General features: G+C 36.3%; 5 protein-coding genes across 11 annotated transcripts; 2 read left to right on the top strand and 3 right to left on the bottom strand.

The window, feature by feature from the left end:
• The first annotated feature begins 535 nt into the window (after positions 1-535).
• On the top strand, positions 536-7,090 carry LOC126586005 (subtilisin-like protease SBT5.6). Its single transcript, XM_050250662.1, has 9 exons — positions 536-686; positions 798-990; positions 1,073-1,258; positions 1,719-1,830; positions 4,382-4,943; positions 5,141-5,241; positions 5,524-5,881; positions 6,032-6,248; positions 6,342-7,090. The coding sequence occupies exons 1-9, from the start codon at positions 615-617 to the stop codon at positions 6,875-6,877; spliced, it is 2,337 nt and encodes a 778-aa protein (XP_050106619.1). The 5' UTR covers positions 536-614; the 3' UTR covers positions 6,878-7,090.
• A 270-nt stretch (positions 7,091-7,360) lies between these two features.
• LOC126586007 (pentatricopeptide repeat-containing protein At4g18975, chloroplastic-like) lies at positions 7,361-11,432 on the bottom strand. Of its 7 annotated transcripts, none has more exons than XM_050250664.1 (10): positions 11,285-11,432; positions 10,358-10,439; positions 10,175-10,248; positions 9,582-9,624; positions 9,410-9,481; positions 9,179-9,279; positions 8,906-9,002; positions 8,641-8,784; positions 7,875-8,087; positions 7,361-7,771 (listed from the first exon to the last, which is right to left on the bottom strand). In XM_050250664.1, the coding sequence occupies exons 2-10, from the start codon at positions 10,391-10,393 to the stop codon at positions 7,559-7,561; spliced, it is 993 nt and encodes a 330-aa protein (XP_050106621.1). In that variant the 5' UTR covers positions 10,394-10,439; positions 11,285-11,432; the 3' UTR covers positions 7,361-7,558. The 7 variants fall into 7 exon arrangements, with proteins under 7 accessions (XP_050106621.1, XP_050106622.1, XP_050106627.1 ...); XM_050250665.1 differs by having other exon boundaries at positions 10,175-10,245; XM_050250670.1 differs by having other exon boundaries at positions 10,338-10,439; positions 11,285-11,414.
• Positions 11,433-13,106: 1,674 nt separating this feature from the next.
• On the bottom strand, positions 13,107-13,760 carry LOC126584531 (uncharacterized). Its single transcript, XM_050248885.1, has one exon. The coding sequence runs from the start codon at positions 13,758-13,760 to the stop codon at positions 13,107-13,109; it is 654 nt and encodes a 217-aa protein (XP_050104842.1).
• Positions 13,761-14,882: 1,122 nt separating this feature from the next.
• Positions 14,883-15,958, bottom strand: LOC126586009 (uncharacterized). Its single transcript, XM_050250672.1, has one exon. It carries the CDS (start codon positions 15,797-15,799, stop codon positions 14,966-14,968), a length of 834 nt encoding a protein of 277 aa, XP_050106629.1. The 5' UTR covers positions 15,800-15,958; the 3' UTR covers positions 14,883-14,965.
• A 5,418-nt stretch (positions 15,959-21,376) lies between these two features.
• Positions 21,377-22,178, top strand: LOC126586012 (uncharacterized). Its single transcript, XM_050250676.1, has one exon. It carries the CDS (start codon positions 21,479-21,481, stop codon positions 21,908-21,910), a length of 432 nt encoding a protein of 143 aa, XP_050106633.1. The 5' UTR covers positions 21,377-21,478; the 3' UTR covers positions 21,911-22,178.
• The last annotated feature ends 4,066 nt before the right edge of the window (positions 22,179-26,244 follow it).

Genomic DNA, 26,244 nt, shown 5'->3' with positions numbered 1-26,244 from the left:
TCTGAATTCTCAACCTCTTTTTTGTTAGGAGATTGCCTCCTAATGTAATTTTAATTTGGGTCCATTTTTCGATTCAATTTTATACTCGTTTAATTATCGTGTTCCATATTATATATTCTATGTTTGAAATTTAGATTTTGAGGCAACTAATATTAATGTTCATTATGATATACGCAGTTGGTGGGTTTTGAATATAAAGGTTGAGATGTGCTTCAGTGGTCGTAGGTTGAGCTTGGGAAGCTTGAGATTTTCCGATCTTCGTTTTTATTTTTCATTTAAAATGTTTAAAAATGTTGAAATTAATTTAGAACAACACTAAAAACTTAGGAAGTTTTAGGTAATTAATTCTTAAAAAAGTTATGGTTAATAAGATCCAAATTAAGCTGTTACCTTTTTTTATCAGTTAACCAAAATAAATGCAAAAAAAAGTCAACTGTAACTGAAAAAATATAGCATTTTAATTTTCTAAAAGAGTCCACTACCAAATTTCATATATCAGATATCATACTTTACCATGTATCTCGGTCCCTACTCTAAAATAAGCCTTAAACTTATATATAAACACTTTTAATCAGTTCAAAATTTGTATCCACTAATTCCTCAGCACAAAACCAATGAGGAAAGTCTTCATCCTCTCTCTCCTTCTCCTCCTTCCTCTCTTAGCCTCATGTGCAGAACAAAAAAAGGTCATTCCTTTTGGCCGTGATAAATCTATTTTTTCTTCCATTTCGTATATCTTTTCTTACATATATGTCACGTTTATATATACTTATATACATGTTTTTGTGTATCTATAGGTCTATATAGTGTATTTTGGCGAACACAGTGGAGGGAAAGCACTGCATGAAATTGAGGACACCCATCACTCGTATTTGCTCTCTGTGAAAGAAACAGAAGAAGATGCCAGAGCTTCTTTGCTTTACAGTTACAAGCACAGCATCAATGGCTTTGCAGCTGTCCTCACCCAGGACGAAGCTTCCAATCTATCTGGTAATTAACCAAACCAATCACATCCTCTCTCTCTCTCTCTCTCTCTCTCTCTAATGCTGCAGAAATTGAATGGTAAGTGCAGACTTGGAAGAAGTTGTGTCTGTGTGGGCTAGCCACCCAAAAAAGTACTCTATGCACACCACAAGGTCTTGGGAGTTTTCAGGCATAATAGAAGAGGAAGAGAGGCATTGGATAGACAAGATGGGAGGAGACTTCTTATCCAAAGCCAGATATGGCAAGGACATCATAGTTGGGCTCCTTGATAGTGGTAAGAAGTTATAAGAACATCAATTTTATCAAACAACTTCATATATTAGTTTTCTTGTCCAGTGAAGTCTTTCACAGGTGATTCCTGTGTGTCTGGAATGGGAAAAAAATCTGATGCATTCATGTATTTTTTTGTGTCTAGAGCACTTATTTTATGAGGAAATATGTTGTGTCACCAGTATTATATTACTTTGTGTCTGATAAAAAAAATTGTTTCCCTGAATGGTATATCTCTATGTCTGCAACACCTATTTTTGTGAGTGTCGGGGTTGAGAGAAAATATATGGTTTTATTGACTTATTAATGAAGGTATATTAATTTGTGTGTACAACTCATTATATGACTGGTTTTGTGAATGTAAAGTGAAATATCTCGGTTATAGGGTTGATTATTTCCTGGGTGGAGGGAAGTGGGTATGATTGGATCCATGCCATGATGATGTTTGTTGATTTTATGATCAGGTGTCTGGCCAGAATCAAAGAGCTTTAGGGATGAAGGAATGGGGCCCATTCCAAAACCATGGAAGGGAATCTGCCAATCAGGACCTGGTTTTAATTCATCTCACTGTAACAGGTAAGTTTGTTAATTTAATTGTTAATTTTCTTCCATCAACTTTCTTTGATTATATACGGATCCATTTTGTGGTATGGGTAATTGTGTTGGTGAGGCAAACTAGAATTTTTTGAAATACGTGTGAAGTGACTTAACCCCATTACATATGGGTATGGCTAGCTTTGGTCTTTGACACATTTTACTTTAATATATTTTTTGTATCAGATGGGATAGTAGGGGTCCTAGGGGACCATGTATCTTCTATTTTTGCTGGCTTTGGGACCTAGTTTTGAAATAAGAGAAATTATATTATCATCGTTTCTTTTGCTACTTTATTAACTAAAATTCTATTTATTTTTAATTTTTAATCAAGATTTTTGGGTATTAATAACATCATTAATTATTTTAATAATATTTTTTTTAAAATATATTCATTTAATGTTAAAAATGTTACAATTAGTATATTTATATTTATGACTATATTTTTATCATATATTTTTAGTTTTAGTTTGTAACCATTTTTAATTTGTAATTATTTTTTTAACTTGTACCAATTTTATTTTCAGTTTTAATTTGTACCCATATATTAATTTCTTTTATGCCCATATTTTTTTAAAGTTTATTTGTATTTGTACCCATATTTTTTTTATTTGTACTTTTTATTTTGCTAAATGTACCCATGCTAATTACATGTACCCATTCATGTAAAACTTTTTAATCTTAAAATGTACTCATTCTTAAATATATCAACTTGTTATATGTAAAATGTACCCTTTTTTTTATATAAAATCTATTCAATTTTTTTCTAACCCATTTTTAAACTTATATGGGTACATTCTTTTTTTATTTATTTAAAATGTATCCATGTCAAGTTTAATTAAAGAAATTTACTAATGTTATTAAGCCTAATATCTTTTTTTTTGTGATTTTGAAGAATGTACCCATGTTTTGATACAATAAATATTTTGGTTAATTTTGATGAATGTACCCACGTTTATATATACACACACAATAGTATATTTATATTTTAATATTTTTAATCCCACAAATTATGGTTTTTTATTTAAAATCTCATTTATATAAACAACTAAAATTTCGAATTTTTAATTTAAAAAATATAGTAACGTACATAGAAATAAATTATCACATTAATTTCAGGGACCTTGATCAAAAATTAAAAACCAACAAGGTTTCAATCAAAGAATATTCAAACTAAAGACCGCATCCAAAGTCTCCCATTTCTAGGGTTTTTCTACTATGGGGGTTGTTTAGTTTTCCACCATACATTCTACTCCTGCATAATTTGGCAGGAATTGTTTCTGCAAAAAAGTGTCAGTTTTGTGAATATAAACGAAATGAGATTGCCTTTGATGATACCAAGGAATTAGAGAATTTGATCATCCAGTATTTAGGCCTGCATGTTCATGTTGTACAATTCCTCAATGCATGCATCAAAACAACAGAGAGAATTTCAGTGACAGCATCCACTTGACTTGCATAATATTATTGATAAATAGTTGTTTGGGATTATTGAAAATTGAATTATAAAAGTATTTCTGACCCAGCAAACATGAACGATCGATGATCACTACCTTTGTTTGTTTCAGTCAAACAAAACAAATAGGTGATTTAATTGGGTTTTGGCTTCTTTTGTTTCACATCTTGTGAACTTTCTTTATCGTTATTTGGAGGCCTCTCCGTGACTCTTGCATTTGAAGTCAGCCTAGCTATTTGCTTTCTGGAAGATGACCTAAACCCAATTATTCAATCTGCACAGTCCTCAACTTTTTTTCTTATGTCAGAAAAAGGACTGCAATTGGGCAGCTCAGTGGTGTGTGTTCAGTGTTCGCCTATGAGATTTCAGCATCACACTGCTAATGTATAGTTGATTACTTAAGTTATAGGTCATATCTCTGGCGCGGTTAATAAAAGTAGTAGTACAATTTTACTGATGTGTACAACTAAATTAACAAAGAGAGACAACAAATGGAAAACAAATTGATGCATTTATAGACTTGGATATATGCAAGGAGTTGAATCACTTGTTTATCTCTATCTAATTTTTAAGTGATTCATAATATTTACTTGTGTAATTGACGTTGTGAGTTTGATTTTCCTAAGTATGCAAAAGTTATTTAGTTATTTTCTCTTTAGCTAAAGGACCAGTAAGATTGACATATTGTTTATTCAGAATGGTGATCGGATGCATGATAATATCTTTCCATCTCGCTTATCATATTGCATGCAAAGTTTTTGTCTCAAAATATACAAACTCATTGGTTATTTCTAAATAGGTCATTAGATAACAACCATAACATGTTACATTCAAAACATGCACATATCATAATTAAAAACTCATTGGTTAACTCATAACTCCATATGGAGCAAAACCCAATTGGTATAATTTTTTTCTTACAGTCTAACTGACATAAATAAAATCTTGTGCGAAACTTGGGCTTTCATTGTAGTGAAACTTGCAAAGCAAGAATCAAACGTTGTGCTTAAAGCCTTATAGTCACAAATGAATGATGCCAGGTTCAGTAGTTCACCTATGATATGGATTGTTTTGCAGGAAGCTGATAGGAGCTCGCTACTACGTCAAAGGTTTTGAGCAATTCTACGGTCATTTAAATGCCTCGGAGGATTACCGATCACCTCGTGACATGGATGGCCACGGAACACACACAAGCTCAACCGTTGCAGGCCGAGTCGTTCCCAACACCTCAGCCCTGGGTGGTTTTGCCCTAGGCACGGCCTCTGGCGGTGCCCCATTGGCACGCCTTGCCATATACAAAGTGTGTTGGGCAATACCAGGCCAGTCCAAGGCAGATGGCAACACATGCTTTGAGGAAGACATGTTGGCAGCCATTGATGATGCAATAGGTGATGGTGTTGATGTACTGAGCATATCAATTGGGACAAAAAAACCTGTAAATTACACCAATGATGGCATTGCTATTGGAGCATTGCATGCCACCAAGAAGAACATTGTGGTGGCATGTAGTGCTGGGAACAATGGCCCTGCTCCATCTACTCTTTCAAATCCGGCTCCATGGATAATCACAGTTGGTGCTAGCAGCCTCGACCGGGCATTCGTCGCTCCGGTTGTGCTTGGAAATGGGATCACAATTGAGGTAATTTAAAGTTTACAGGTGATTGGAAAGTATGGTTTGTTAGCATTTGGAATAGGGCTCATTTCAAGAATGGTTTCTTAGTATTTGGGTTAGGGCTCATTTCAGGAATGCTATTGTGGGAAGCACTTACTTTTTTCTCTATAAGCACATGCAACAATATGGTACTTGCTAAAATGTTTGTCTGAGTCAACATTCAGGGAGAAACAGTGACACCAAGCAAGCTGGAAGAGAATAAGAAGTACCCTTTAGTATATGCTGCAGATGTTATTAACTCTGGTGTACCAAAAGATATGGCAGGGTAAAGTTCACTCTATGATTTATTTAAAGAAAATATGCACAAACAAAACTGATCAAAGACTAAATTTGAACTGGCCGGACACTAAACAAACAATAAAAGGGCACTTAGCCGTGATTTATATACGGCTCACTGTCTGTTTAGTGTCTTCTCAATTCTACTTTTTATTGAAAGTCTGTAATCAGTTCTATTTGTGCATATCTATGTTATTAGTAGTTAAATAGTGACTGTAATTAGCTAATGACTTGTAAAAATTTTTTAAAAATAAACTAAATGTGGCTGCAGACAATGCCTACCAGGCTCTCTTTCACCTGAGAAGGTGAAGGGAAATATAGTTTTGTGCATGAGAGGAAGTGGGATGAGAGTTGGAAAAGGCATGGAAGTGAAAAGGGCAGGAGGAGTTGGATTTATATTAGGAAACAGTGCAGCAAATGAGGTTGAAATTTCCTGTGATGCTCATGTTATTCCTGCCACTGCAGTGCTTTATGAAGATGCCAATAGAATTCTTCAATACATCAACTCTACCAAAATTCCAACGGCTACTATTATACCAGCAAGGACTGTTTTCAATAGAAAGCCAGCTCCCTTCATGGCTGCATTCACTAGCAGAGGCCCCAATCTCATTGACCCTAACTTTCTCAAGGTAAAATTTCCTAATGTACTTTTGTTACTTAATTAGTACAATCTCCCTAAGAACCGTTAACGTTGGCGAGGAACAGTTTAAATGTCAAACTTCGAAAGTTTAGGAATTTAATGGTTTTGAAACTTAACCTCTCTTCCTTCACCTGGGCAGCCAGATATCACAGCTCCAGGGCTGAATATATTGGCGGCGTGGACTGAGGCTGATCCGCCAACCAAGTTGTCCGGTATAGATCATCGAGTTGTTCAGTATAATATATACTCTGGAACTTCAATGTCTTGCCCTCATGTAGCAGCTGCAGCAGTACTTGTCAAAGCAATCCACCCTACTTGGAGCAGTGCTGCCATAAGATCTGCTATCATGACCACAGGTAAACTAAATACCCCGAACGTTCAAGGCAGGGCACTTGATCAAAACCGGCACATTGTTTGATCATCTTTAACTTTTATTGTTTGCCTTGCAGCTGAAATAAGAAACAAATTGGGTTTACCATTGAAAGATGAATCAGGAAGTGTTGCTACTCCCTTTGCATATGGGGCCGGACACTTTCGTCCCACGAAGGCAGCAGACCCCGGCCTTGTATACGATGCTTCGTACAAGGACTATCTTCAATACATTTGCAGTATAGGAGTAGCCAAGAACGTCGATCCAACATTCAATTGTCCAAAATCACCACCAACAGCAATCAACCTGAACTACCCTTCCATTGCAATCCCCAAACTAAAGGACACCATGACCATCAAGAGGACAGTCACAAATGTTGGCGACAGCAAAAGCATTTACTTCTTTACCTCCAAGCCGCCTTTGGGAATCTCCATTAAGGCATCCCCGAGCATGTTGTTCTTCGATCATTTCGGCCAGAAGAAGAGCTTCACCGTAACAGTTAAAGCAAGAAGAGAGATGCTTAGCAAGCAAGGCAATGAGTATGTCTTTGGGTGGTACACTTGGACCGATGGACTCCACACTGTGAGGAGTCCCATTGCAGTGTCTTTAGCATAAGAACTACTCTGTCGCCAATTTAATTTCTTTTGGATTTTGATTTCATTGCAAACCATAGGAACACAGAAATAGAGATAGGAGACTCCCAGTGCATTACAGTACTTGAAAGGGTTGCCGGACCAAAAGGCTCCGGCAGAATATTTTCCTGTGGAGTTGTAAACCTATTTCACCTTTTTTAGGATCGAAAAATAAGAAATTATTACCATTTGCAAACTCTGAAGATGAAGAACTTCTGTAGCAATCGCGATTGTGAAGTACATGATAGAAGTGAACTCTGTCGGATTGTAAAGAACAGCATCGGCTGCATAGGTGGTTGCACCCTGCATCATCGGTTTCAATGGAAATCACCTAATTGCCATTTGCAACGACTACCGTGACATGCCAATGGAAAATTTTCCCTACCTCACAGTGCCCGACGTCATACAACACCCGACATCTATCATGCATTTAAAGAAGATAATCCACTTCAATAGAGAATCCAGATTCAAAATATTTAAGATCTTGACTTGTATAAATCTAAGGGATGCATACAGAATCCTCATATCTTACAGCGGAATATTACTGAAGCTTGTAGCAATGAATCTTACCCTTCTGTACATATCTTCATCCAAGGGTGAAAAGAAGAGAAGAAAAACAGATATCACGGTCACATTGTGCATCCTAAATGCCAGCCAGTCCATCTCAGTTGCTTAAGTTATTATCTTCATCCCATGCATTAGTTCTTCTTACTTTAACCCTTTCACCCTTAAAGTGAATGTACTTCCATTTACAGTGGTATCTTCTCAAAAAGAGTTTTTTGTTCTCCTCTTGCCCTAATTCCTGGAAAGCACGTGCCACTCTCCTGACAGTATCTTCATCTGGTCTTACACCTAACTCCTCCATGTCTGCAAATACCTGAATTTCTCAGGAAGAAATTCAAATCTTAGCACTAAGACGTTATATCATGCAAAGAGGGTGGAAACGTCAAAGTGTTAGTGGCTCGGTATTGTCGAATTACCTCTATTATCTTGCTTTGCATGTCGTGATGATGATACAAAGAGATCATCCTAGAAAACAACCGCCTTGAGATGGAGCGTGTATGCGTGTGCAGAATCATGTTCCACAGTGATTCAGCCTCATCGACCCTCTGATCCATATCAAATGCCAGCAGAAGGGTGTCATACGTTCCCATTGTTGCTCCTTGGCCTTTGCTCAACATCCACTTTGCTACCTGACAAGCACTAATAAGAATTAGCCAGCCATCTTTAATACATCCAACAACTTTCACTGTCACAAAGCCTTTTATAGAGCACAGGGCATTTTTTATATTTAAAAAAATGAGATGATCCAACAACTAACAGAGCTGATTTTGTATGGTTAACAAAAGAAGTCCTTATAAGGCTTAGACAGGCGAAATTAATCACAAAGCCATCTAGAAGAATATCTCTATGTCAAGGCACGCTCAGTAGTTTCATGTCAAGCGGATTTTTGCAGATTTGTGCTTTTAAGCATTTAGTTCTCAGAGTGATCCAAGCAAAGTTGTACTCCACATGCAACTATCCTATAAAGGGAATCATGTAGGTCTCATACTAAAAGCTAATTTGTATGCCATATGCAATGGCATTAGAAAAATGTTTCAAAAGTGAAATCTCGACTTGTTTATCCACGCTAGCTTTACTTATCTAAAAAGCAATTAAATAACGGCGGTCACTAGGATCAGGTTGCGCCTAAAGTATGCTGTATAAATTCTAAATAATCTGAAGTAGAGTCCGCGAGTGTCATACTTGAATTACACGAACCCATTGACTCCTCTTCCTTAAGATTATCAAGGCCTTCGCTGCTGCAATCAATGGAAACTCTGTCTCCCAAGCTGTCCATTTATCTAATGCTCCAAAAATGGTCTCTTTCTCATTAGGAAGACTGGAGACCTGTCATTTCAACGTTAATGAGGAAAACAGAGTAGGAAGAGGGTCCATATCATATGTCAGAAGGTTATAAAGCTGAAAGACCAAAAGCAAGAGTGTCAAGAATGAAAAAAATAAGACTAACAATTCTGACGAGATTGATTGCCTTTTGCCCAGACCCGGCAGAGTCCTTTTTCTGCCATAAGTGGTGCTCTTTCTTTCCTGCCTTCTTGATTATTTTCCTGCATTTCATGCAAAGGTACATCTTCTTCAAACATTATGACAACCTAAAGAACGTACAATTATTGTTCATAAATAACTATAGCACTTGAACGATGAAGCAGCGTTTTGAAGCAATTGAACTGAACATTGAAAATCACAGATTATGTTTAACTATAAAGCAAGATAGAGAACCTACTTCTCAGTTGTTTTGGAACTAGTTAAAGCTTGTCTACTTTGCTTGTAGGAGAACTTGACATTGGATGTATGTATAGCCACCGTCTGATGTACATAATTTTTCTACGAGAAAAGACCGAGAAAGAGATGAAGACCGTGATATAAAAACTTAGAGTTTTAGAAATCAAATGGTAAAGCAAATGTTTGACAATTCTTTTCTTGCTTGCCTTAACAATGAGAACAACCCAATTACCTTCCACAAGAGAGAAGTTTTGCAATTAGGGAAGCCGAACCCCAACAACAAAGCTGCTTCAGTAGTTGTGATCTAATGAGTCATCCAATCAATCAGATTAAACACGCAAGTAGAATAAGGTGGACACTGAATGAAATTGGACAAACCATGAATAAGGTAACTCATTGTTCACCTGATCAATTCCTGATAAGGGGAACTGACATCGAATACAATATCTGGAATTCACAATCATTAGTCTTCTTCAATTGCCAATCCTTTGAGCAAGCAATTTACATGAACCAGGAACGTGCAACGATTCTAATTGAAGAAAGGGAAATTTTATTTAAACTCATGCAACCTCTTTTTACACCCAACTTAAAATTTTGAATGTTAATTGTCTATTTTACCCTATTGCATAATTACTATTAAGTACAAAATGAAATTAATAATAAAACTCAAATTTATCAATAAACCCAAACACTACAATTAAACCCTACAATCATTCTTTGTTTATCCTACGTTCATTCTGACTAAAACCCTAATAACTCTCATAGAGAAAAATAAGTTTTTCTATTGATGGATGGTGATTTTGAAATTTTGAATCCTCCAACCAAGGTATGACTCAATTTATGAATTTTTTGTTTGTTCGATTTCAATTTTTTAGAGTTTAGAAGATGAGTATTTTGGTTATAATTCTACTTAGATAAAGGAAAGCTAAAGTAAGAATCTCTTGAACAAATATGGCAAACTACAACGAAGATTTCTTGAACGAAATGATGAACTTACACCATAGCAGAACCTATCGAGGAGGTATAAGCATGTGCCTTTCCTATCAGAGTATGAGGATTGTTGGTCACCTGCTATATGGGACGTGCCTTGGGTTTCATATATAGCAAACACAAAATTTATACAAGCTCGAAAATCTACTTAACAATAGTGAAAGTGGTACTTGGTTTTGAGAGAAACTACATCCTCATCTCCCACAAGATTTGAGACGTTGGCCATCACTTCTTTGGGGAACAATGAAGGATCCACATCCTGTTCAGCTCAACTGCCAAGCCAAAAAAATGAGAAGATCAGAACTTCCGAAATCAACAGATGAATTATGTGTCCACTCCTTGGAGTTTCTTAAACCAAATTTCCCTGGATTTCTTGTTCTTTTTTTAATCATAAAACGTCATAGGGTAGATAAGCAAGCCAACATAAGTTCCATACCCAGAAACACCATCAGCAATAGCAAGAACTCCCCCAACGGTCTGCAAAGGCCATCCTATTGAATTGGGTGTAAAAATAAATTCACATATTGAATTGGGTTTATGAGGGTATGTTAGGTATTAAATTTGGGTTTAAAGAGATATTAATAATTTAGTTAAAAATCAAATGGGTGCAAAGAGTAAGTTGGGTGTATAAATAAGTTAAATGGGTTTAAATAAAATTTCCCTTGAAGAAACCTTTGTCACAATACATTTTCCCACTGTACAATCTCTGGCACAAGAAGCAAAGCATGTTAAAATAACTCAATATCTACTTACCCATTTCCTAATTCTGCATAAAAATACAAGCTTTTTCAAAATTTCAGGACTCAGTATTAAATAAAAATTCAATAAAACAGGTAGTTATTCAAAAGAACAGATTTTTAACCATGTGAACATGAAAAGCTCAGTTGGGTAATGAAAATTAAAACTTTAAAATCATACAATCAATTGGATCACCACATAATTTACCAGTACTTGTAATGACTACTTCTTAATGATTGTATTCGAAGTGGGTTTTCCGAATGAAGCTTAGAGAGCAAAAATGAATTCAGGAAACTTGAAGATAAAGATGGATACTTTGGTGCCTAAACATAAACATAAACATGGGTTCAATTGATAGAAAAGAGAAGAGCGCACATACCTTGCAAATTTGAAAAATCTCTGAACGGGTTTTAATCCTTAGGAGCTATCAGCTATGGATGCCATATGTTGCAGAAGCAAAAGGATAGAGAGAAAATGAGGGTGGAACTTCCAATTCCTAGTGGATTGGATTTGTCATTTTTTAGTATGGGCCTGTCTTTGCATTTGAGCCTATTAGTCTGCCTAAGAGAGATTTTTAGTGCCTTTTCCTACTAAAATAGTCTTTTTAAGGGAAATTTTTCAATGTACCTGCAACACAGCCCGGTCAAGTGTCATGCGGTTGGCCATGTAAGGTAATTTATCAAGAAGTTGTCACATTGACATGAGTGAAGTCGGGAATGCCTTAACAAAGATTTTTAAGGGCACTCTTAACGAAAAAATCTAGATCAATGTAATACTATGAAATAAGTTATTAAACCCAAAAGTAATAATATATCTTTTGATTTGATCAATAGGATTATAGGAGAGGGAGGAGAAAAATTTATAATTTCTTCTAGGGCAAAAGACTGTTTACTACTCTCATGTTTTGTGGTTTTCAACATTTAGTACATCAAGTTTTTTTCGTCTCAGAGTCGTACCTAAAGTGTAAATTTTGGGACAGTCTCATACATCCGTTAGTCAAACTGTTAAATCTCCCGTTAACTATGACGTGGCGCCCATGTGGACAATGATTGGGCGCCACGTGTCATTCACATGGAAAAATATATATATATATATTTATTTATTTATTTATTTAGAAAAAAAAAAAAAAAAAAAAAAAAAAGACCTTCACCTTCCCCAAATCCCACCTGTGCCCACCCTCCCATCACCCACCTCTTCATCTTCAACAAATCCCACCCTCCCATCACCATCTTCGACTCCACGCTCAGGAAGAAGAAGAAGAAGAAGGAAGAACAAAAAAAACAAAAAGAAAACCCAAAAGAAGAAGAAGAAGAAGAAGAAGAAGGAAAAAAAAACAAAAAAAAAACCCGGAAGAAGAAGAAGGAAGAAGAAAAAAAGGAACCTAGTTCGTCCCCCCGAGGAAGAAGAAGAAGAAGAAGAAGGAGGAGGAGGAGGAGGAGGAGGAGGAAGAAGAAAAAAAAAAGGAACCCAGTTCGTTGCCCCAAAGAAGAAGAAGAAGAAGAAGAATGAAAAAAAAAAAAAAAAAAAAAAACCGAACCCAGTTCATCCACCCCCAAAAACCCAAGAAGAAGAAGAAGAAGAAGAAGGAGGAGGAAGAAGAGAAAAAAAAAAAAAAAAAAAAACCAAACCTAGTTCGTCCACCCCCCCCAAAACCCAACCCCCTGCAACCTAGAAGAAGAAGAAGAAGAAGGAAGGAAAAAAAAAAAAAAGGAGAACCCAGTTCGTCCTCCCGAGGAAGAAGAAGAAGGAAGGAAAAGTTTTTTCAAAAAATTTTCGCTCAGTCATTGTCCACATGGGCGCCACGTCACAGTTAACAGAAAACTTAACAGTTTGACTAACGGATGTATGAGACTGTCCCAAAATTTACACTTTAGGTATGACTCTGGGACGAAAAAAACTTGATGTACTAAATGTTGAAAACCACAAAACTTCAGGGTAGTAAACAGAGTTTAACCCTTTCTTCTAACTTAGGAGAAACACAAGTACCACCCGCAAGCAAGAACTAATTAGTAAAGCAAAAAAATTTTGTTTTATCATATTGTTATCAAAAATAACAAAAGAAATACATAGTAAAAGTATTAAAAGATTAAAAACGAAAATATATTTATCGTATTGTAATTTTGTAAATAATCGATCGTGTAAACAAGTAATTCCCTCCAAGTTTCACAGCTGCCCCTGCCTGCCTGACTGGCTGAGCTTTATCAATAACAAGAAGCTAGGTTTTCATAACCAACTTGAACTGAATATCTCTTTCTCCTTCCTCCATTGTTCCACCACCACCCTCCAAACTTGTGATCATTGTAACCACCGCGAAATCTCGACGGCGTTGATGTCTTATATCTTGAATTGTTGTTGTTCCAAGTAGTGTTGGTGTTCCATCCTCCTCCTATAGCTGCAGCTTTAATCTGACCAACACAAGCAGATTCCCAAGGATTTTTCTTATCATCCACAACATTCTTTCCATAATTTTCAAGAACATTATTTTCTTTATTTCTCAAGATCTCCTCTTCAAACTCATCATCACTTCCAGAGCACGGCAATGTCGTCGGATTTAAATAGATAGGATAAAGGCCGAGAATAACAAACTCACGATCATTGCCTAGGGTTTCGGCTTCACGATCATCAGAAGGTTTAGTTTTCTTGCTCTTTTCCAAGTCTAAAATCAGTTGAGGATCAATATTGTTGCATGATGAGCGCCAATCTATGTCATCAATGTACATGTCGGGATCCGGCAAAGATATGTCGGACCTGGGAATCAGGCCGTTCATCTCCGCCCAAAACCGGTTTTTCGCATTGTTGAAGGCCTCTTCTCCGGCCGAGTCATTCCACTCAACGATGTTATTATAGAGAGACATGTACTTCTTTGTTTCGACGAGTTTTCGCCATGGGACTGATCCAACCGTCGTGCAAAACTTCCTTTCCCAATAAGGCACACATCTAAGTGACTCGTAACGGCGCTGACTACGATCTTTAGTCCAAGATTGGTGCCTCTGCGGCCGAGAATAGGAACTGCATGCACCTTGTTGTCTTTTCCTAACCCTTCTAAGAAAGCACTTTAATTTACAAACAAAATATTCAATTCAAAACAGTCTCCAGACGGTCGAAAAACATTGGTTGGGCCTATTAGTGAATTTGGGCTTGGACATGAATGTTACCACATACATGGAGCTTATACGTTTTTACCCAAAGCAGATTTTTACATAAAATTTGTGTAATTTGTTTGGCAATATTTCCCTATTTTTTTTCTTACACTAGTGATATCTTGGAGGTCCAGTGGTATTTTCCTCACTTGTAAATGAGAATTTTTAATTTCGGTTCTCGCAGATGGCAAGTTCAATATCCAATTATCAATCTATTATGATTGATCATTGTGTAGCTTGATCCAAATCACTCACCCCTTGAGTTAATATATTATTGTATTTCTTTTATAAAAATGGTAATATCCTAGGAGGCAGAAATCAAACTAATAACCTCTACCAAGAACAAAAGTACTCCTAACCAACTGATCTATAAACCTTTGTTTATGTGGGGCTTTTAAGGCCTAATTCTTAATTTTTAGAGAAAAAGGTCTTGAAAATTCCTGGTTTTGTAGGACTAGTGGGATTAATTGCTTAATCAAATACAACTAGCTCTCATATGATAATTGAGGCTAGCTTAATTTGTAAGCTAGTGACAAGTGACAACTAGCTACTATTTATAAATTCCAGTCACATTATTTTATATAGGAATACGAATGTGCATCCTGTACGGTTTACTGTTTCAAGAATTTATCTTTGAACCTTTTTTTGCAACAAAAATGAAATGTTATTTCTATTTTGCTTCGGAATATCTTTTACCTTTTCGTGATGAAACTATGAATTATATGAGAGATTTTTTAAATAATAAAGATTAAAACCACACATAAATTAAAAACAAAAAAGATTAATACGGAAAATAAATTGTATCCATTGAGTAATATTTGTTGACACTAATTAATTAAAAAACTGGTTTGTCCCAACTTGAGTAGATCTTAATAGTTCTTGACATTATTCCAAGTTCACTATCTGCGAGAGCCTTATGATCAGTAGCAAGAAGCCAGGTTTTGGTTACCAACATGAACTGAATATCTGTTCCTTCTCCCTCCATTGTTCCTCCACGACCCTCCAACTTTGTGATCATTATAACCACCATGAAATCTTGACTTCTTATATCTTGAGTTGTAATTATAGTTATTATTCTCCCACTGTTCCCAGCTGGTTGTGTTGTTCCATCCTCGTCCCACGGCTGCAGCTTCACTCTGACGAACGCAAGCAGGTTCCCATGGATTTTCAGGAATATTATTATTTTCTTTATTTTTCAAATCCTCTTCTTCAAACTCCTCACCCCATCCGCTGTACGGCAATGTCGTCTGATTTATATTGACAGGATGAAGGCCGATAATAACAAACTCACGATCATGACCTAGGGTTTCAGCATCACCACGATCATTGTCCGGTTTAGGTTCCTTGCTCTTTTCTAAGTCCAAAATCAGTTGAGGATCAATATTTTCGGTTGACGACTGCCAATCTATATCATCAATATACACGTCGGGATCCGGCAAAGATAGGTCAGAACTGGGAATTAGGCCGTTCATCTGTGCCCAAAACCGGCTTTTCGCCTTGTTGAATGCCTCTTCGCCAGCCGAGTCCTTCCACTCAACGATGTTCTTGTACAGAGACATGTACTTTTTCGTTTCCACGAGTTTTCCCCACGGAACCGAGCCGACGGACGTGCAGAATTTCTTTTCCCAGTAAGGCACACTTGTAAATGACTCGTCATGACGCCGACTGCGATCGTTAGTCCAGGGATGGTGACGCTGCTGTTGAGAATAAAGACTGTATGTACCTTGACCTTGTTGTCTTCTCCGGCTCATCATTAAAAACCCTAAGAAACTCTTTGACCAAAAGAAAACCCTAGAAATTAGGAAAAACGAAAAACCCTTAACAGATACCACCAAAGATTCTGTGGTTGTAGAGCAAACAAGACACTATAGTGTAACTAGACGTTGAAGAATTAAAAAGGGAACGCGAGAATGTTGTACAATACTTTTACCAAGCAAAGCAACTCCGAGGTTTAACAAAATATGATCACACACCACATATGCCACGTTTTAATATATAGCCTTGGGAAAAAGCTTTTCTAATTCTTGTAGGATTACTGGGACAACTGATAAACCTACAGGAAACAGCAAAAGTTTCCAAATTTTGGTAGGAAAAACCGGCTTTTCCTAATCCTTGTAGGATAATATTTTAGTGAATATGTTGAGATAATTACCACAAATACAATATTTCAAACGGTCACTCCAACAAAAAGCAACTTTCATTGGGTCTGTTAGTGGATAGGATTCGTACTTATTGGGCTTGGGCAGATGGATGTTTATTAGCAAATTCATTGAGGCTATATGTACCCCAAGCAATTTTTTTTAACCCCGTAACAAAACAAGAACTATATTTCGTGCTTTTTCATGGACTATTAAAATATAATTCCTTCGTGAAAGGGTCTTCATAGTTGCAGATTTTGTGGGACAAATGGCGTGCTCTGTAATTCATAACGAAAAATTAAGAAAACTAGTGTCAGGTGATCAATTGAGCGTAGCTTTTGTAAACTAATGACAACTAGCTCAAGATTTTATTTTACATTGAATAGTGTTATTCACACACTTATTTTTGCCTCTTGCACATTTTTATTAATTTTCTATCTTTAATCTTCTTCAATTCATGTGACGCCTGAAAATTGAGAGGGGTGTCTGAGAATTAAAAATAGGTGTGTAGATAACACTATCTTTTATATATATATATATATATATATATATATATATATATATATATATATATATATATATATATTGGCATCATATGATGTGAAAGCATATTATTACTTATGACGAACATAATGCACTAATTGTTATTAATTTGATAATCTGTACATCACATGCACTCTATACCATAAGGTTTCGTAGGATATCGGCCAGACCAAAACATAATGTATGTCCATTGTTATACCTTGTCATATATATCTTTGTATATCCATCTATATATTACCATAACTCTAAGAGAAGAATAATTACAAATGCCACTTATCATTTTTCATTTTTCCACAACATTTTTATATAAGTCTACGAGCACGTAAGTACATATAGGGTTTCTGGTGAGTTCAAATCCAAGAATTTTCGTTCTTTTCTGCAAAATGGACAAGAAACCGTGATAAATTTTTTTATACAATAAATATTGAAAAATGAAAGGATCGAACCAAATGCATCGAGATAAATGCTAGCAACAGACTCTTGCGAATTGATTCAGACAAAAAGCGTATTGAATAATTATAATAACATAATTAATTAATTCATAACTGGTCGCCGATTCTTAATTATGTGATGACACTGACCAAATTAAATCAATAGTATAGATGAGATCGAAGTCATATTCATCCAATAACAGACATATAAAACTATCTATCTACCAATACCAAAACTCCAGAGACTCTCCAATTCTAGAACTTGTGCTTATAAGTCGTTTTCACTAAAAAGAGTTATGTACGTCTAATCAACTAGGGCAAACCAGCTCTCCCATGGACCACACTTGCACACTTATGAATTATATTGCTTGTTTGCTTGATTATTCTAGTAATACTCTACTTTCATCATATTGCATTTTTTAGGTATTGAATCAACTAGTTCAATAATGTAATGATGTTTTCTCGTCATAAAGCTGAAAGATGTTACGAGTTTGGATTTAGTCATAGCTGGAAAATATTACGTACAAATCGAATTATGAAACTAAACAATGTGATTCTAAATTTTGTTTATATGAGGAGAAGGAAAATTGGACAGAACTCGAGTATATAATTCTTGCTTACTTGAGCTACATATAATGTAATTTTACTTGCAAAAAGAAATATAATGCGTTTTAGTTCTTTCTTCTAACTCATAATACACGCATCTACAAGAAGTTTTCAACTTCATAAGTAAATTCTTATTTCTTTCTCTATTATTCATAAGCAAAGAAGAAGGAAAAACTTCATTCTTTTTAATCTAAATAATGATTTGTTTTGCAAACGATTGCTTTAGTTGGTTAGATAATTAAATATCAATAATAAAAAATCAATAGAAACCGAATTCACACTAAAATATATAAACATTATTATTTTTCGTCACTGTATTAAAACATCTTCTACTTAAAAATGATAACGTATTCTTTCATCAAGCGAAAAACCCTAAAAGTCCACGTTCTCTAGTCATTGATTGGTTTTGTTTGCTTCCCAAACATCAACACCAAGACTTGGCACTTTAGAAGTCCTAAGATTGCTTCACTTAATTATTACACGAAAACAATGGAGTCAACGTGGCATCCAAGCACACCAATCAATCAGATTCCCGCGCTGGGGTACCCCTGTGTGTGTCCCGCTGATGTCACTCGCGACGTGTCTCTCTTCCATTGGTATTGTCGTATCCCCGAATCATTCTCTTGCGGTAACTGGATAAATTAGGTGGACCTCCCCCCAAGCCCTTGGGAATCTGGGCCCCGCTCTGACGCGAAGCATGAGGCGTAGGACGCGCCGAGCTGGCTGATCCGTAGCTTTACACCGACGCCTTTACCGCCCAATCATTGCTGAATGTTACAGCTAGCACAAGTCACCGCAAGCTGATTTGCAAGCAACTCGGCTCGGCTTGCCTACTAGCTCTCTCAAATTTTCTGTATTTTTTTTTTATTTTTTTCTCACAAATAATTTTTCTGTAGAATATTTATTTGAACCGGAACGTTCATTTAATCTCCATGTAAATTATGTTTCACCTACATTTCTTGTTTCCATGGCGACATTATGATGAACCATAGTAAAAGGCACATCATCACAACAGAGCTTGTCACTATTAGACATCGGATTCATCTTGCACCAAAATGGTCGTCAAAATTCATGTGAATCGAAGTTAAAATCTGAAACAAGCAAAAATATAAAGAAATTTTCATTTGAATATGATTTTTTGTTACTTGTTATAAAACGCAACATACTTTCTACTACTACAGATAGAACACTACTTCATTGGTTGTTGCAAATTCAGCAGCTCCTCCTTTTACCCAATTACAAATGGACACATATTTAATCGGTGTTTACAAGTTCAACTATTTGGATATGTGTTTATCTATAGTTGGGTAGAAGTAAGAGCTGCTACTGAATTTGCGGTAGCCAAGTAGTATCTCTTTTTTTGTGTTAATTAATAATCAAATATGGGATTAGTATCTTTTTTTTTTTTTTTTTTTTTTTTTTTTACAAACGATAACGTTAGTGAGTTAAACTGTTAAATGTTAGGAGGGAGGGGGATTGAACCCCATTAAAATACATAAGCATTATTGATTTCGGTCACTCTGGTAAAACGTTATATGCATGAATGAGTATTGTGAAGATTGTAATAATATGATTAAATTAATAAGGATGACAACATTACACAAAAATTTTCACCGCGTCGCTAAGCATTGACATCATGTTAAAGATAAAGACGAGATTAAGCCAAATAATCGTTCAGCGTTTATTGTTTTGTTCAACAGAAAATATAAAATTAAGCAAATCTTAATGGGTTTTTTAAAAAATTCAACATAACCCCATTCCTTTTATATAAATTGATACCAATTGTCAATTCACCATGCGTGCACTGTTGCCCAAGCCCTTGCATTGCATCCGTATTTGAAACAAATAAGTACAAATTGAAATACCACAAAAACAATAACTCAACTTTTGACCAAAAGGGTAAAGTACAAAACGGAACCCAATCAAATACCCCCTACAGCTGAGCCAGCGCAACCAAAAATACACCAAGTCAATATGCAGTTAATAGGCTAAAGAAAAAGAGAAGAGCCGTGAGGTGATAGAAAGAGGAACAGAATCCTCTTCGGATCCGAACCATTCATATTCTGCGGATCAAATCATCTCAACCGTTCACATAAAATTGTGCGGTTGAAATCACTCTTACTCTTTAATTTTCTCACTCCTTCTCATTCTCTTCAACATGCCTTCTTTCTGGCAAAGCAGAAACGCAGAGAAAGAAAGAAAAATAAGAAAATGGGAGGGGTTGAAGATCGTCGCGGAAATATATGCAGTGGGAACTGGTGATGAAAGGGGATTCAGAGAGGATCTATTCCGGACAAGGATTGTCTGCCCTCCCTTGCCCTCCTGTTTTGTGTAGTCACGGTTAAGCCACTTCAACATTTTGTATTATTTTTTATTATAGAGATAATAAGACAAAAATGAATAATAATATAAAATATTGACATGGTTTAACCGTAACCACACAAATAGGAAGGGCACGGGAGGGCAGACAATCATTGTCCATCTATTCCATAGAAAGAGACAGGAAGTTTGAAAGTCTACAAAAATATTTAAAATAAGACTAAATTATTGTTTAAACACATTATCGCCACTTAGTACTACAATTTAGTGGTATTTTTCTTCACTTGTAAGTAAGACGTCTGAGATTTAAATCTCATAAATAACGAGTTCAATACCAATTTATTCCTCTACGCCTTATTGTAGTATAAAAAAGGCCACACTGTAACTTGGGGTTCTAAAGAGCAATATATCTTCACATATATTACAATCGTACTAAATGTGAGATCATGATACTAAACTATTGTTCTTAAATTATAAAAATATGAGCTTAGAGCTTGTTTGGGTGTCTGGATGTCTAGGAGAGGAATGTACTAAGTAACTCATAACATGCAAGGTAAATTGAAGGGGGATGTGATTAATTCAATTTGGGAGGATGATGAGTAGAATAGAGACACGAAGGAAACTTATCCTTCTAATCCTACTATTTTGTGGTGGATTTTAATGGATACAATTTATTTAATGAGTAATTCATCTTTTGCTTTTAAGTTAGATTCAATTTTTTTTCATTTTTATCTTCACCATACTATATCCATTCCTATGCAATTTGACAACAAATGAGGCCGAGAACTAGATAACTTCAACCGCGACAAGTGAAACTATATGATTCTCTTAAAAAAGGTGAAACTGTAGATTAAGTTGATTGGCTGAGACATCTGCTCTCGAGCACCCAAGTTTAAATTTTCTTTCTTGTAAATTAAAGTAGCTTATTAAAGCATTATTCCATAAAAAAAATTAAAAAAAAACTTTAATTTTAATAAAAAAAATGACAAATAAATGTGTAGTGAATATTATTAAGAAAAGAAAAATAAAAATATAATTTTTCGTTAAAAATATAATTTTTCGTTAAAAATAAACAATACCTAAAATGTTTTGTTAAAACTCTATTTAAAAAATGACCTAAAATCGTCATTGGACTTTTTGTTTAAATAAAAAAGTTAATGGAGAGAGAGATAATTTTGAATAAAGAAAAAGCTGGCGGGGGCCGCACTCAATGGCTTGAGACAGTGACGCCATCTGACACCACAAATAACAAAGTGTACTCGCCACGATTTGGATTCCCACACTTCATTTCTTTCTCTCCATATAAACCCTACGAAATCCCAACTTCTCATGAACCCAATTTCCGTTAATATTTCATTGCAAATCAAATTCCTCTCAGCTCTGTGTGAATCTAGCTATGGCTGACTACGAGTTTCAAGAATCGGAGGTCATCTTCTCCATGGATAATCTCGACTTCGAAACCTGCTTGGATTTCCGGCGTCACCATCAAAACGACAAGTCGAATCTCTCGAAGAAGAAGAAAATGGGAAATGTTAACAACAACAACAACAGCAGCAACAATAATATTATCAAGTCGGTGCCGGTCAAAATCCCCGACAGCATGTTCGACCGGTTCAGCGGCTCCGAGGACGACAGCGACGGAGATTACTACAAGGAGGAGGAGTGGGACGAGGGAGAAATGGTGCCGCCGCATCTGATCGTGCGGCGGCGTATTGCAGGGAAGATGGCGTTCTCGGTGTGCACAGGAAACGGGCGGCCGCTTAAGGGAAGGGCTTTGAGTCAAGTCCGGAATACGATTCTCAGAATGACTGGTTTCTTGGAAGCTTAGAATTCATTGTTTATTATTTTTATTTACTTTCATTTAGATTAGAAAAATACAAAAGGATAAAAAAGAAAGGGGAGAGCAAATGGAAATTGTTTTTGCCCTGTCAATTACTGTTAATTTATTTATTTTTTCAATCAAGGCCGGCCTTGAGGGTTGCCCAAGTAGGTGTTTGCCTAGGGCCTCCACTTCGGAAGGGTCTCAAAAAAATTTATATCTTGTAATTAACATATAAATGTAAAAAAATGTATAAAATATCATAATTTATTTGTTAGTGCGGTGGAAATGTTGGCTTCATTTTTCTTTGAGATGTTGAGTTCTAAACACGAAGCTGCATTTCAGCCACTAGATTTTTCTTATTTTTCAAATTTACTGTCAATCCATCTATCCAACTCTCAATCCACCTGTCCAAATGCATATAAAGTTATAAAACTCAAGTCTCTTTGCAATCTTTTTTCTTTCAACTTCTCATTCTCTCTATTTCTATCGAATATTTAAACCAACTTCTCATTCTCTCCATTTCTATTGAATGTTTAAACCAACTATCATATAGTTTTAAAGATTGTACTTTAAGGTAATCAAAACTTTGAATTATATATTTTTCTTTTCAATAACTTTTTATTCAATGGATTATTTTACTATTAGTGTGATGTTGATTTTAGAAGGAAAAAAAAACACAAGAGTAACAATTGGCTTTGAATTAAATATACTCGTCAATCAAGTTTTATTGTTATTTACTCTCTTGATCATCAAGTTTTATTGTTCTTCACTCTCAATCTTAATCTCTTGATTGCAAACATTTAGTACATTTGTGTCTAAAAACGTGAATCGTGTAATGTTTAAATAATGTTTGTATATTTATCTTCTTTTAATATTATTTTTTAATGATATTTGATGTGAAAATAGAATTTTTATGTATTTAGTGAATTCTTTTTTATACAAATCAATATACAAAGAACGGGAGATCAGAGAATTTTAGGGCCCCACTTCGAAGGCTCGCCTAGGGCCCCAAATTCTCAGGACCGACCCTGCTTTCAATTTATTTTTTAATTTTCATTAGTCTCTTCGTCCTGAGATAATGAATCCAGTGATATAAAACCATTTCATCTTGTGGAGCTATATTTCGATTTGAATATTTATTCGGTAACTTAAGATGTCTGCTCTTGTATACTACCAGAAGTTATTATTTGCCCGACGAAACCATATTCGTCTGGTCAAGTGGTTTTACCTAGGGGTGGGCAAACGGGTCCTGGACCCGTGGGTCGAGGCGGGTCCTCGCTGTTCGGGACAGGTTCGGGGCGGGTCTAAATATTTTGAAGAAGAAACGGGGCGGGGCGGGGCGGGGTGGAGGAATTGACGGGGCGGGGCGGATCCAAATATCAAGAGTAACGGGCCCCCGGCCCGAACCGTTTATAGCGTGGGATTATTCACACCTCCACACTTCTCCACCATTCGATTGGATATTTTTCCTTACCGAGTCTCATCTTAAACGGAAACCTTCCTCTCCTCCTCGACAGCAGCCATCGCCAATTCTCCGTCTCTGTCTCTCTCTCTCTGGTGACTTGCGAGGTACGACCACCATCACCAACCACATCACCGCCGAGTCCAGTTCGAGTCTCATCCCCAGTCCAGTCCGAATCTCCTCCCTCATCTCTCGATCTCTCTCGATCTGTTCCATCTCAATCTCATCCCGATCTCCTCCATCTCGATCTCCTCTCTGTTGATCTCATCCTTCCCGATCTCCTCCATCTCAATCTCATCTCTATCGATCTCCTCCATCTCTCTCTCTCTCTCTCTCTCTTTCCCAGTCTCTCTCTCTCCCCTCATCTCACCCGCCTTAAACCCAGCTGAACCCCTTTCTTCCTCTCGTCTTCCCCAATTTTCACAAAGCACTACTGGATTCTCGCAATTTCACAAACCACTACCATTGCCGCTGACTTCTTTAATCTAAATCAAGCATGTTGCTGCAAATGACGATTCCGATGATGTCTGGCTTCGATGTTGGTCTCAAATGACTCATCAACACCCGAGGTACCTTCTAGGCCCATTGCATGTGAACATCTTATTCAAATTTGTGAAAAATCCGTTTAAATTTCTGAGCTTTTGAGGGTTCTTCGTTTAACCTATGGGTTTTTTTGACGTTTCTATATGAGATTTAGTATTTATTTTCTAGAGTTTTTAGAATACTTCGATTAAATTTGTGAGTTTGGTGGTATTTATGAAATGATTGTTAGGTTTTATGCAGCAGATGTGAGGGTGGAGAGCTTCGAGGTGCTCGACAAGTGCAAGAGGAAGGTTGTGGTGATGGCAAATCTGACGGTGATGGTGGAGCGGGTATGGATCTGGGTCGAGCTAGGCTTGGCCGAGACGATGAGCGAGTTGAAGAAAAGGGTACCCGTGGACCCGGCCCGAATCGGTCCGTTTCAACCGGGCCGGGTAATGTGCGGTTCCTATACTAGAAAATCCAATCCCCGCCCCGTCCCGGCCCGTTTCGTTTAAGCTCCGGTTCCTACAAACTTAGGTTCGGGCGCCCCGCCCCGGCCTGTGCCCAGCCCTAGTTTTACCCGACAAAAATTTCAGTAGGTCGGGTAAAAATGGTCAACGTTCAGGGTTTTATCAGAGACTTTATGCGACGGAGCCATTTGGTTAGGTCAATTGGTTTAGACTGTGTAACCGCTTCGTTAAACTCTAATTTGAATTCAACTATACATAAATTATGGGAGGTGATGATTTTCACACTTTTTAGCTTTTCACATACTTCGCTTTATTTTTAGCTATCAAATTGAATAAATCAAACGAACAACAGACATAATTAAACAAGAGTGTGTGAAAGCTAAAATAGATGTGTGTTTATCATTTCCATAGAGTATCCATCAATAAGAAATTCTGTTATTGTTTGTCCATGTATGGTTTATGTGCAGGGTGAGGAGTGCACCGCCGCATTCACACCCTGTCTGAGTTTTGTCTGGTCTTAGCAGACCCCAACATCACCAGCCTGGTTTCGGTGAGAAACTTAAGAAAGAGAGAGAGGGAGAGAGGAAGAGAGGGAGTGTGTTTTTGGAGGTCAAGAAAAATCTTTTTTATTTCGAAATGTGATTATATTTGAGTATTTCTCGGCATCTGTATGCGTCAAATTCTGGCAGCTGAAAGGTATGTTCATATTCTAAAGAGTGCTGGTCATGTGAGTGAGGCCACTTTTAAGAACCAATTTTAGTACCACGCTTTTCATTGAGGGCAGTGGCCCCTTTGGCTCAGCCACTTTCCACAAAACCTAAAATATATAACATAAAAGTAGAGCAACACGCCCACCATGGTCATCACAGTGTTTGTTCTCAGCTTGTTCCCTACCTATAGGACCCCCCCCCCCCCGGGGCACTCCATACCGCTAAAGAACAGCATCCCACAGTATTGTTTTATTATTTGGTCACTATCAATATTAAAATGATTATCTTCTAACACAAATCCTTCTCTTCGAGTCTCAACGATCTGATAAAGCAACAATTTTCGCACTCTCAGTTCTAACACTTTAAATTAATTATCTTATAGCTTTAATGCTTAGAATAAGGATACTCTTAGAATGTAACAATCATTGTATACCTAATAGTATTTGTGTATTGTAATTTCTCAATAAAAGAAGAGAAACGTTCATATGTTTTATGAATTGATTCTAAACTCTCTGTTATTTGGATTGCAAAAACATGAATGATTGTTACTAATTCACGTTATCCTACGAGACTTATGTTAATTTACATTATCTAATTAATAGTGTGAAAATTGCTATAATATCTAATAGTACTATTTGTATATTGTTATTGTTTTATGAGGAATGTTAAGATAAATCGCATCATTGATTTTAAGATCTCTAGCATGTGGATTGCAAAATCATGAATGATCCAATTAGAATCATAATAAGAGCACCGTAATTAAGAGTGTGACAATCCCTATATATCCAATAGTATTTGTGCATTGTTATTTTTTAATAAATAAATTGAGCATTTAGATGGCGCGTTTAATTTTAAACTCTTAATTATATGGATTGCAAGAACATGAATTCTCCATATCAATCACGTCCTCGTGCGCGACTTATGCTAACATTATTACCAAATAAACTAAACATCTGACACATATTATTGACAAGTGTCATTCGCTTTACAATTATGTAATCTCATTAAAAAGAAATATTGATGATGAGAATCCGATTAACAATATATATTGGTACTGAGAAGAAGAAATCCAAATATAATTATATAAACCAGAGGAATGACACCGTGGCCACGTGTGCATCTTTACCATTAGAGACACATGGATGGTTGCGATCATCATGTCAATAAAAAACAGAC

Source organism: Malus sylvestris, chromosome 10 (assembly GCF_916048215.2).
Source record: "Malus sylvestris chromosome 10, drMalSylv7.2, whole genome shotgun sequence".
Lineage (NCBI taxonomy): Eukaryota > Viridiplantae > Streptophyta > Magnoliopsida > Rosales > Rosaceae > Malus > Malus sylvestris.
Note: the sequence above shows the minus strand (reverse complement) of the source record. Positions and strands in the feature narration are given on the sequence as shown.

Bases quoted from the DNA above. Each gene is read 5' to 3' on its own strand.
- LOC126586012 (XM_050250676.1), top strand. From the start codon at position 21,479: ATGGCTGACTACGAGTTTCAAGAATCGGAGGTCATCTTCTCCATGGAT.
- LOC126584531 (XM_050248885.1), bottom strand. From the start codon at position 13,760: ATGTCTCTCTATAATAACATCGTTGAGTGGAATGACTCGGCCGGAGAA.
- LOC126586009 (XM_050250672.1), bottom strand. From the start codon at position 15,799: ATGATGAGCCGGAGAAGACAACAAGGTCAAGGTACATACAGTCTTTAT.
- LOC126586007 (XM_050250664.1), bottom strand. From the start codon at position 10,393: ATGGCCAACGTCTCAAATCTTGTGGGAGATGAGGAT. The intron at 9,003-9,178 runs GTAGGTTCTCTA...CATGAAATGCAG, and splicing joins AGTTCCAAAACAACTGAGAA to GAAAATAATCAAGAAGGCAG. The intron at 7,772-7,874 runs GTAATTCGACAA...TGAGAAATTCAG, and splicing joins TGCAAAGCAAGATAATAGAG to GTATTTGCAGACATGGAGGA.
- LOC126586005 (XM_050250662.1), top strand. From the start codon at position 615: ATGAGGAAAGTCTTCATCCTCTCTCTCCTTCTCCTCCTTCCTCTCTTA. The intron at 5,882-6,031 runs GTAAAATTTCCT...TCACCTGGGCAG, and splicing joins TTGACCCTAACTTTCTCAAG to CCAGATATCACAGCTCCAGG. The intron at 6,249-6,341 runs GTAAACTAAATA...TTTGCCTTGCAG, and splicing joins ATCTGCTATCATGACCACAG to CTGAAATAAGAAACAAATTG.